The sequence below is a fragment of the Phacochoerus africanus genome, chromosome 9 (assembly GCF_016906955.1).
Source record: "Phacochoerus africanus isolate WHEZ1 chromosome 9, ROS_Pafr_v1, whole genome shotgun sequence".
Lineage (NCBI taxonomy): Eukaryota > Metazoa > Chordata > Mammalia > Artiodactyla > Suidae > Phacochoerus > Phacochoerus africanus.
Window position 1 is genome coordinate 21850522 of NC_062552.1, and position 12715 is coordinate 21863236.

The 12715-nt window shown below is 39.8% G+C and overlaps 1 protein-coding gene across 1 annotated transcript; it reads left to right on the top strand.

The window, feature by feature from the left end:
* Positions 1-11510: 11510 nt before the first annotated feature.
* LOC125136168 (putative olfactory receptor 2B8) lies at positions 11511-12455 on the top strand. The gene has a single exon (XM_047796871.1). The coding sequence runs from the start codon at positions 11511-11513 to the stop codon at positions 12453-12455; it is 945 nt and encodes a 314-aa protein (XP_047652827.1).
* The last annotated feature ends 260 nt before the right edge of the window (positions 12456-12715 follow it).

The following is a 12715-nucleotide window of genomic DNA, read 5'->3' on the forward strand; positions in this document are numbered from 1 at the left end:
GCGAGATACAAACGTCATATGCTATCACTGATGTGTGGGATCTAAAAAAGGGGTACAATGAACTTCTTTGCAGAACAGATACCGATTCAGAGACTTCAAAAAACTTATGGTTACCAAAGGGGACAGGCTGGGGAAGTGGAGGGATGGGCTGGGAGTTGGGGATGGAAATGCTGTAAAATTGGGCTGTGATGATCATTGTACAACTATAAACATAATAAAATTCACTGAGTTAAAAAATCGAGTATTCTCGGTTATCTCACTACTACTTAAGTCCCATCATAATATATATAAGGAGATCTAGTAAACACAAAACAGCTTAAGTTGCCCCGAGGGGGGATGGAATACAACCCTGCTATGAACACTTCCCTTCCTAGTTCAGTCTTGCTTTTGCAAATATTAATTAGAAAAATCTCTTTGAGTAATAGTTTGGCTGTTATCTAGTAATGCTTTTGCACGTACAATGTTCTTCACTAAGGTAGTTCTTGGTCACTTGCCCAAGAAACATATATAAGAATGCTCATAAAAGCATTGTTTTTATTTGCCAAAACCTGGAAATAATCCAAAGCCATCAACAGTAAAATAGGTAAACTTTGGCCTCTTTATACAATAGAGTACTACACCACAATAAATATTAGTAAATGACAGCTAAATAAATCAAAATCCTGTCTTTCTCACAAAAACACAAAGCAAAAGATGCAATTCGTAAAGTCATCAATCCCCCCTCCACAAAAATTCCAAAAACAGGTAAGACAAACTCTTGTTTATGAGTGAAAATATATCATACATACATACATACATATATATATATATATATATGCGTAAATTAAAGTCAGTGGGGAGAAAAGAGGACACGGTCAGGTAGAGGCTGTCACCGGCAGTGTCCACATTTTAGTTAAGGGTGAAGGTAGCATGACTATTTGCTTTCAATTATTCTAAATTAAATATACTGATTCTGTTTATTGAATAGAGAGAGAGACAGAGATGGATGGAAAAACAAAGAGAAACAGAAGGACAGAGACAGAGGAAGAGAGAAACGGAGAGATAGACTGAGCACATAAGGAACGACACATAGGATGGTGTCATACACACTTTATTGGACAGCCTTATAGAACACAAACTCTTCTCCACCAAGTTCTAGGACACCAACCACTCTGTAGAGCAAGAAGAATGAGGATGGCCTTTCATCTAAAATGTCTAAATTGCCACTATTCGGTAACTTATTTGCACAGGCTATTTCTCATCTCTGAATCACTCCTAGCTTTCTGAGTCTTTCTCACTACTCGTCCTCTATCTGAGATAAACAGGAATAAAAGAATAAACTTCCCAAGAAACGCTACCATCCCTGTATTACTACCATGCTTTTGGATGTCTGTGGTTACCACCCACAAATGGATAAAGAGCCCAAATAGGGAAAGCAGAAAAGGAAAGGATCAGAAAAAAGGGAAAGATGGAAAAGAGAAATCTAGACGGGCAAACAACAGGAACTGAGAGAGACACCAGATAGATGAAGAGATTTGCACTAAAGAGAGAACAAAGATATACACTGCAAGTGAAAGAAAGGGAAAATAACAGGGGAAACAATCAAATGATGAGCAAAGGGATTCTCAAATTAAAAGGCTCAGAATGCACTGAAGTAATTCCAAGTGAGGTAAAATTTAGTGCCTCACTACAAAGCAACCATGTTGTTTAGTTACTCTTTATTGAAAAATAATCCACTTCTTGAAGGGACTTTCACTACCAATATTCTGTGATAATTTATATGGGAAAAGAATCCAAAACAGAATGGGTATGTGTATATGTATAACTGAATCACTTTGTTGTACAGCAAATTATCATAACATTGTAAACCAACCACAATAAAATTTTTTAAAATGAGAGAAAAATATTATACAACACGCTTGAAAGTTTCAAAGAGACTAGATCATAAAAATTCCTGACACCAAAACAGAAAAAAAATGTTAATTAATGAGAGATGCGGAAAGTAGTAACTAAACCTATGTAGTAATCATTTCACAATACACACAGAGATATATCAATATATATTTTAAAACATATCAAATTATCACGAGGTACACTTTAAACTTAATGTCACATGTAAATAATATGTCAATAAACCTGGAAAAAATTTAAAACAAATACTGGACCCTGAATTGACATGATTATGGGGAAGAAAAATACAGCAAGAGTCTGGTTTCAAATTTTTAAAGAAAAAAAAAGAAATGGATATAAAAAGCTACAAATAAAAATCTCTGTTCATCAAATTGTAAAATGCTTTAGTTACATTGTATTTAGTTTGAGGTAGTTAATATTCACACATGTGATCCGATTTATCTTGTTAATCTATCTTCTGTTGGTGTTTGAGTTAGAGATCCCTCCATAAATGTCTCCGGCTACATCAATTCCTCTAACTCCCCTTCCTTCTCACTCTCCCCTTGTTTCCCCCCATCTCCTTTCAAGACGTTTGTTCTTCTGCACTTCACTCAACTTGTCTCCAGTGCACCATAAAGAGAATGGTTTCCATAAGTCTCCAGCCAAAGAACTGTATTTTGAAAGTAAATGGCCAGGAGTTCCCATTGTGGTTCAGCAGAAACAAACCCAACTAGTATCCATGAGGTTGCAGGTTTCATCCCTGGCTTCACTCAGTGGGATAAGGATCTGGCATTGCCATGAGCTGTGGTATAGGTTGCAGAAGCGGATTGGGTTGCACATTGCTATAGCGGTGGCTGTGGCCTAGGCTGGCAGCTGCAGCCTTAATTTGACCCCTAGCCTGGGAACTTCCATATGCCACAGAAGTGGTCCTAAAAAGCAAAAGAAAGAGGGAGGGAGAAAGAGAGAAAGAGAAAAAGAGAGGAAGGAAGGAGGGAAGGAAGGAAGGAGGGAAGGAAAGAAGGGAGGAAGGAAGGAAGGAGGGAGGAGGGAGGGAAGCAGGAAGGAAGGAAGGATGGAAGGAAGGAAGGAAGGAAGGAAGGGAGGGAGGAAGGAAGGTAAAGAAAGTGGCCAATATTTAGGAAATATTGTGCATGTATGAATGAATGGATGAATGGATGTGTTTGTATATATAACAAGCCAATCCTTGATTATGAATATCCTATAATATTCTTTCTCCTCCGGTCACTTTACACATCCAACCTACAGAAAGATGAAGTACCAAGTGCAGCTACATTTTTTTAATGTTATCATTTTACACTTATTAAGTTGCTGAGGTTTTCCATAAAGTTTATTTTTCTACTATCCCATAGTTAATGCTTTCTTTGGAAGCCCTCCTGAGGCCCAATATCTGCACTGAAGACTCGTTCAAATGTTCTCACTTAATACCATCAAAGATTACAAATTATGAAATATCCCGTCTCTTTGGGAGCTGAAGACTAAGAGGATAAAACTCTGTTCTCTTACATGCATTCAAAGTATCCCTTATCAATGAGAAAAAATGATGACATTTACAATAAATACAACAATAACTTTATGACAAGCAACCCCATGCCATAAATTGCAGATGGCCACCTTATGTAATTCCTACATATATCAACTATTGTTCAAATTTCCTGCATATGTCCAGTGCTATTTTGTCTGTAGTGTTATAACTAAGATCTTCCACCACACTGTATTCTACAAAAGATAATCTTTTGAAAATGTTAAAAATTATTTATTTGGAATAACAAGTTCATAATTCATAAGCTTGTGAAATAATTTTTTGGAAAACACCTTTTAAACTGTATGATCATATTTGATGCAAATAAAAATATTTTGTTTCTTTTCTAAGAAACACTTATTTTTATAAGCTCTTGTTTTTGTTTTGTTTAGTTTCCGGTTTAATTTTACTGTCCAACAATACCAGACCAAAGTTACCTAATGTGGAGACTAACAATAACACGTTCATGTTCCCAACATTTATGGGTTTGCTCCTAGTAATAATAATATGTTTACTTTTTAAAAAAAAAGAACTTTTAGGGCCATACACTGCATATGGAAGTTCCCACGCTAAGAGTTGAATCAGAGATAAGTTGCTGGCCACAGCCACACAGGATCCAAGCTGCATCTGAGACCTACACCCTAGATCATGCAATGCCGGATCCCAAACCCACTAAGCAAGGCCAGGGATTGAACCCACATCCTCATGGATATTAGTTGGATTCCTTCCCTCTGCACCACAATGGGAACTCCCATATGTTTTACTTTTTTAAATGATTGTATAAGCAAGTGAATGTTCCCATATATGGGAACAATACGTATGTGCTTCTTTATAACATAAGCATGTCTTTTCTACTCATGAAAGCAGAGAATCATTTTAATTAGACAAGTAAACCTAGAACAAATAGTAACTATATCAAAAACAGTACGTGCTGATTGATAATTGCCAACAGGGAAACAAATAGAAGGTTCAACAGCTGATTAATCCAAGCAGTCACATCAAGTGGCTAAATAAAATTGGGTGTAAACATTCCCAAACTGGTGAATATCTTAAATTGTCCCTAGCCCAACAACTTCCATGTGCCACCGGTGCAGCTGAAAAAGAAAAGAAAAGAAAGAAGTAATGGAAGGAAGGAAGGAAGGAAGAAAGGATCATTTTCCTGAGGAGTTCACATTCTAATGTGGAATGTAGGCAGCCAAGAAGTAATTACCAGGACTCCTGATTAGTAATAATAATAACAATTAGGTAGGAACGTTTGCAGAGCCTCAAAAAGATAGCACGTGGGCATTTTATGGTCTTCAAAAAATGTGATCCTTGAGCAAAGATTTGAATTAGAAATGGGATATGTTCTATGGGAATTAGTGCAGGATAATATCTCTCAGCTGAAATAACAGATTAGAGTAAGAGAATGAAGAATAGAAAGCTGGCCTCAAGCTGGAATGTGTATTCAGGGAGTAGAAAGCTGTGGGTTTCTTCCAGGTCCATGGGATAAATACACTTGCATATAAAGACGTGTTTTTTATTCAGTCTTGTGGACAATGGTAGCCAAAACTAGGTAAGCAAATAGTGATGTGCTGGTATAGTTTATCAAAAGTAATTAAGATAGGGAGTTCTCCTATGGCACAGCCAGTGAAGAATCCAGCATTGCCACTGCAGTGGTTTGAGTCACTGCTGAGGCCAGGCAATGATCCCTGGCCTGAGAACTTCCATGTGCCATGGGTGCGGCCAAAAAAAAAAAAAAAAAATCAGAAAGTACTACAAAAGCTGAGAGTTGATCTGGTTAGAAAATCCTCTAAGGAGATGAATTAAATGGTTGATGCAATGGTAAAATGAATTAACTAACATACTGATAACAAATGGAAAATGTGTGCTGGAGAGTAGATGTATTCTAAAGACATGTCAGAGAGTTCCCTTGTGATGCAGTGGATTAAGGATCTGGCGTTGTCACTGCAGTGGCTCTGGTTGCTGCTCTGGCAAAGGTTCAATCCCTGGCCTGGGGACTTCCACATGCTGTGGGCGCAGACAAAAACCAATAAAATAAATAAAACACAGGCCAGAAAGAATCAATGCCAGAGACAATCAACAAAGCTTAGGTTTAATGTTGGAACCCAAACAAAGGGAAGAATCCAGGATAATTCAAGGGTCTCACTGAGCTTACTGAGGATGTGGTATTGAGATTCTCAAAACCTGACATGCAAAGACAAGAGTTTGTTTTCAGAAGATAAGTTAGATTGAAAACCACTGAAGTTTTAGAGTTCACAGATAATCCATAGTTAGATATCTGTGATTCCACTTGCTGTAGTATGGAACTCAAGATGGGGTTCGAAACTCCCTCCTCTTGAGGTCAATTATACTACGGATTGAAGATTTATCCTACAGGTAAGTCATGGTGTGAGCCATGGAAATAGCAATGTCTCTTAGGAACACTATGGAGAGAGAATAAAAGAGAGCTAAGGATGGAGCTTTCTGAAATCTAAACACTGACATGTGTGTCCAGTGAGATTAAACTGAGAATCAGGGGTCCAAGAAACAACAGACAGACAGAAGCATATGGATAGCATAATACTTGATTCATAATTTGAATCAGTCAAATTACATTAAATAATGACGGTTAGCTCACTTACATTGTACGATGGGGAAAGTGCTGGAGATTTCACAAAAAGTAGTCACCAGAGTGGGGGGGGGGAGAAGACAAACAAGAGTATTTGGAGGGTTATGGGATGAGAAAAAACTGGATACTCTGTGTCCTATCAAGAAGATGAAGTTAATGGAAGGGGAGACCTAGAAAAGTGGGGAGCAGGATGAAGAGGGCTTAATTCTCATTTTACTTTTCTAATAGAATGGACATGAGCAATATTTTCAAGCTCATAGGTCAACAGGTACTGGGAAATAAGAAGCTAAATTTTTATTTCTATGTGGCAACCAAAATTACTAGCCTTATTGCAGAGATCATTCTTCAACATAAAAAACACCAAATCATTACAACGCACACATGAAACTAATACATAATGTTCAATGTCAACTATATCTCAACTCTAAAAAATAATTTAAAGGCTTGCCAAAAAATTGCAATCTGTACTATTACATTTGGGATTTGCAAGTTAAGCAGAGATGACAACTTCACTGCTACTCAACTTGGAAGGAAAAGCTTGACTATGTCGATGTCCCTGCTCCAGAGCCTCCCTCTTTGGTTGCTCTCTAGAGGCAGTCAAACTCTGCATACTTGAACTGATGCTGGTTTGCTGGCAATTTTAGGGGTTCCTTGGCCCTTGGGGCCACTAAAAATAAACACATCCTCAAGCACCTCAGTCCCTACAGCATGTACTTGGACTTTGGTGGCTTATAAAAACATCCCTCAGATATAATATTAGCCCTTTTGTTCACAGGCAGATTCTGTAGAATTCAGAGTCCAACATCTGGTTAGTTATAGAATCAGTCGTCAACCCTATCCTCCCTCTGAGGCCCTGAAACATTCTACAAAATGAGTGCAGATCCTTCCTGGGGATGACACTAGTTATCCTAACAGCAATTTTTAAAAGGATTGGATCCAACTTTAACAGAGCCTGAGTGTATAGCAAGTTTCCACATCCTTGCCTTTGATAACTAACCACTTCCAAGGTTGGCATATTTTAAAGCATGTTTAAATACAGGACTCTGTATTTATTCTAAAGATTTTCTTCTATCTACTTCATCTCCTAACACCTTTGCCCAGTTCCAGGACCATTGAAGGTACTGTTGATAACCACTGAAGGTACTATCTTTCATGGCGGGAAAGCAGTCATGTAACTTCAGCTGCCTGATACTAACATTCCCATCAATATGCCAATCTTCCAGTTTCATGGAACTTTAGTGGTCCTTCAAGGCAACCCAGTTTCTTCCAGCAGTAGGTGTGTATCTTTCGTCTTTGTTATTTCCTCTTGAGGGAGACACCAAATTCTTAGTCCAGCACCGATTCAAGTGTCCCTAAGGCCAGGGGACAAAGCTTCCATTCCCAAGAATGTACTGGTGTTAACTGTAGATACAGTGTCCATGCATGGGTATGCTATTCACTAAGAGTTAAGTGCAAGACTGGAAGAGGAATCTGAACTCCAGATTAGCTGAACATCGCTTCACTAAAGAAATCAAAGAATGTGAGGAGTTTCTCTTCCAGTTCAAACCAATCCAACTGCTGGGTCTTATTAGTATGCAATATGACTTGATGTCTTAGATCTCTTAAGTGTGACAGAGGTGAGTTTGGGCAAACGACTTTACTGGACATTCATGCCAAGTAAGGGGACGTCTGTTTTTCCCCACTACACTAGACTTCTGCTGTCTACACACCATAAAGAATAAGAAAAATAGGAACACTATCAGTAATAAACTAGGCAACTGTCATGATCAATACGTACCTGATTTATGAACTTGGAATAGGATAGAACTAATACCTGCGTCTTAGGCTTACCACTGCACACCAGGCATTTATAATTAGGAGTTGTTATAAGGTGATGGGCATGATTATATTACACTATTGCCATGGGGTGAATCTTGCCCACCCCATTCCAACCTCACCAAATGATCCTAAACCCAGATTCCTGTTAATGTGACCTTATTTGAAAACAGGGTCTCCGTAGATGTAATGAGGTTAAGATGAGGTCAGACTCATTAGCACGTTCCCTAATCCAATATAACTGATATTCTTACAAGAAAAACAGAACAGACAGAGAGGCAGGGACACCACCATGTGGCTGCTGAGGAAGGAACTGAAGGGGTGCAGCTGCAAGCCAAGGAACCCCTAAAATTGCCAGCAAACCACCAGGAGCTAGAAAGGTACAAGGATCTATTCTCCCCTACAGGGCTCACAGGTCCTAGAGCACCTCGGGTTTGGACTTCCGGCCTCCAGAAGTGTGAGATAATAAACTTCTGTCATCCTAAAACTCCAGTTTGTAGTACGTACTGTGTTATAGCAGACCTGGAAAATAATACTACATGTTAATTTGTATTAAACATCTTTGTCAATATAATTCTACTTTTGTAGTTATAAGGAATTTCACATATTCTCGTCAGAAGGGATATTTCTTAGTTCGGATCACATTCTGTGTGTCACTGAGAAAAAATCATTTAAATCATGTTCCAGACTGGATTATGAGCTATTTCCATGATCTCTGAGAAACAGCCTATTCAAACACATTGCCAGACTCCCACCGGGCACCGTGATGGACCAGATGCACAAACACAGAGGAAAGAAGCAAAGGTAGGCACCAACAACATTTGATAAAATAAATTATACTGACCGATGCCAGTTTTATGATTCTAGATAACTTGATACTAGGCCTGAAAATATGCAAGGAATAGGAGTTAAGAACCACACTGTCAGAGTTACCGTTGTGGCTCAGCAGGTTAAAAACCCAATATAGAGCCTGTGAAGATGGGGCTCAATGGGTTAAGGATCAGGCATTGCTGCAAGCTGCAGCAAAGGTCACACATACGGCTCGGATTGACCATGGCTGTGGCTCTGGCATAGGCCAGCAGCTGCAGCTCCCATTTGACCCTTAGTCCCGGAACTTCAATATGCAGCAGGTGTAGGTGTAAGGAGGAAAAAAGAAAAAAAGGAAAAAAAAAAAAAAAGAATCATGCTGTCACTAAAGAATGTCCAAGGAATGGAGTTCCTGTCGTGGCTCAGTGGTTAACAAATCCCACTAGGAACCATGAGGTTGCGGGTTCGATCCCTGGCCTTGCTCAGTGGGTTGAGGATACGGTGGGTTGAGGATCTGGCGTTGCCCCCACAGCTCGGATCCTGCGTTGCTATGGCTCTGGCGTAGGCAGGTGGCTACAGCTCTGATTCGACCCCTAGTCTGGGAACTTCCATATACCGTGGGAACGGCCCCAAGAATGGCGAAAAGACAAAAAGACAAAAAAAAAAAAAAAGAATGCCCAAGGATTGAGGAGAGCTTACTCAAAATAGGACAACAGATCTACTGGAACATTAAACCTACCAGGTTTCAGTAAAGAACTAAGGACATCATCTCCTTTATTTCTTTTTAAAACCTAATGACATTATCTCTATTATTTCAAAGTAGAAAGGGCCCGGATGTAGGAGTGGGAGGTCAGCCTTTAGAATCTCAAAGCTTGCACGGGCAGATTGATTCTTAGTATTCCAGTACCCGGATCCCCTTTTTTCTTTTTGCATTTTACGACTTTTTATTCCAAAATATTTTATGCTTTGGCGCCAGAGTAAGAACAGCCACCAAGATACCAAAACAATTACTTTAAAAATTAGGAATAAAAGCAATATGGGTACCAAGAAGCCAACAGAAGAGGCATAACTGACACGTAGAAAAGTATCCTCTTTCCTGGTCATGCATTTTGCTCTTGAAAAGTTTTATATTTACAAAAGAGAGAGTCCTGCAAGTTTCCATGCAAACCAGCATTAAAAATATATATATATAAAATTAGAATAGTTGACTACTTGTTAAGTGCTGTTCCAGATTTCATTTGTTTTCCACTTGCACATTTATAAATCTCTACAACTCCTAAATTTAGTTTCGATATCCTCTTACACTTTTTAAACTTCCTTCATATTTTCACGTATTCAACAAAATTATTGTCCAAGTCTACTAAATACACAAGACGCTTTTCTAGCGTATGGTGCTATTATGACATTTTCCTGTTCTTTAGGTATTATTTACTATTAAATTTGCCTCATGGTGTTGTGTGGGTATTTGTATGAGAGAGAGTGATTCCTAACATAAGACTAGATGACTTAATGGCAAACAGAATGATTAATGTGAGGTCTGCATTTAGAAGAAGTGCACACAGAGAAACTGAAGAAGAATATCTGCCCTATCACATTAAACAATTTTACAAGACTTTAAAGTGAAAGAAAAGGAAAAGGTAATTGGTAGTTTACTGGCTTTTTACTGAAAGTGGTATCAATGATGATTACTCAGCCTAGTCCTCCCTGAACGTGAAGTTTGGATACAACAAATTCTCAAATCATTTCTAATAGAAGATTCCCAATCCAGAGACATGATTACAGGCTCCACGCCAAAGCTTTCTTTGTTTTACACATTAGGATGTATTGCCCTCATTTAAATAAAATTGTAAATTCAATAGTAAATTTCATTATCTGTGCACCTCCAGAAAATATTTTTTCTCTACAGAAAAAATACAGGAGCAGGAGAGCCAGTCTGAAATACTTCAAAGCTCAATGATGAAAAAAAAGTGGGGGATACAAGAGGTACATATTTGCAACTTATGTAGAAAAAACAATCAGATTTCATTTTTGGAGCGTCATGAGTTATCTTAATAGTTCACAATCATATATATAGTGTCCCTAGCAGTTTAGAACTCATGTTGTAAAGTCAGTTTGAATCCCGTCTCTGTAGTTTCTTAGGCACATCACTATGATAAAAACTAATCAGAGTTCCCTTGTGGCTTGGCAGGTTAAGGATCTGAAATTGTCACTGCTGTGGCTCAGGTTGCTGCTATGGGGCTGGCTCCAACCCTGGCCCAGGAACTTCTGCATGCTACAAGGGCAGCCAAAAATAGGAAAAAAAAAAAACAAAACAAAACCTACTGAACCTCTTTAACTCGTAGTTCCCTCATCTATTTATTTGAAGCTCATAGAACTGTTGTGGCACAATGTATAGTACATGCTTAGGCCAGTGCCTGAAACATGGAAGATACTCACATACGTAGCTATCTAGCACCCTCTATCTTGCCAACAGGGAAGTAACTGTGAAAATGCCTCAATCTTCTAACCACTATTTACCCACTCTAGGAAAAAAGAGGTAGATTAAACACGCAAGATAAAAGCGTGGGTCCTGGAGTTCCCATCGTGGCGCAATGGAACTGAATCCGACTAGGAACCATGAGGTTTCAGGCTTGATCCCTGGCCTCACAAAGTGGGTTAAGGATCCGACATTGCCGTGAGCTGTAGTGTAGGTCGCAGACGCGGCTCAGATCTGGCATTGCTGTGGCTTTGGTATAGGCCCCTAGCAACAGCTCCGATTGGACCCCTAGCCTGGGAACCTCCACATGCCTCAGGTGCGGCCCTAAAAAGACAAAAGACCAAAAAAAAAAAAAAAGTGTGAGTCCTCTTAATTTCAACACGTAGACAACAATGGAGAGAGCTAATGACAGCACCTTCTCTGGATTCATTCTCCTGGGCTTCTCCAATCGGCCTCAGCTGGAAACCGCTCTGTCTGTGCTCATCCTGATCATCTACTTTTTGAGCTTCTTAGGCAATGGCACCATTATACTTCTGTCACTTGTGGATTCTCACCTCCACACCCCTATGTATTTCTTCCTCTCCAATCTCTCTTTTATGGATCTGTGTTTGACTACTTGCACTGTCCCCCAGACAGTGGCCAACTTTAAGGGAAAGGACAAGCGCATCACCTATGGTGGTTGTGTGACCCAGCTCTTCGTTGCCTTGGGGCTTGGGGGTGTAGAATGCGTCCTCCTGTCTGTCATGGCCTATGACCGCTATGCAGCTGTGTGCCGCCCACTCCACTACATGCTGATCATGCATCCTCAGCTTTGCTCGCAGCTGGTGGCAACTGCTTGGCTCACGGGGTTTGGCAATTCTGTAGTACAGACAGCACTGACCATGACTCTTCCTCTCTGTGGCAAAAACCAAGTGGACCATTTCTTCTGTGAAGTTCCAGCGATGCTGAAACTGGCCTGCACCAACACCTCCATCAATGAGGCTGAGCTCTTTGCTGTCAGTGTCCTCTTCTTGGTGGTGCCCCTGTCACTTATCTTAGTGTCCTATGGCCACATTACCCATGCAGTCCTGAAGATAAAGTCAGCCCAGGGGAGGCGCAAGGCTTTTGGAACTTGTGGTTCTCACTCAATGGTAGTGACTGTTTTCTTCGGGACACTCATCTCCATGTACCTCCAGCCTCCCTCCAGTTACTCTCAGGATGTGAACAAAAGCATGGCGCTCTTCTATACTCTGGTGACTCCCCTGCTGAATCCCCTGATTTACACTTTGAGAAACAACGAAGTCAAAGGGGCACTAAGAAGACTAGTGAGGAGAACACCAGACTCGAGACAGAGCTAATGCAGGGCTTGCTGACTGAAACTCTAGTGCAGTGGGAGACTTCTGAGTGACTAAAAAGTAGTTGTAACTTAATCCAACACATCATTACAAGCAATGAATGTGTACAAGGCACAGTTGTAGGTATTTGAGATGTAATGGTGAAAACAAGAGCTCAGCCTCCTTGAAGTTAAATTTCTAGTGAGGAGAATAAAATAAGCTAAAAATAAACTATGGCTTGGAGTTCCTGTCATGGCGCAGTGATTAACAAATCCAAGTAGGAA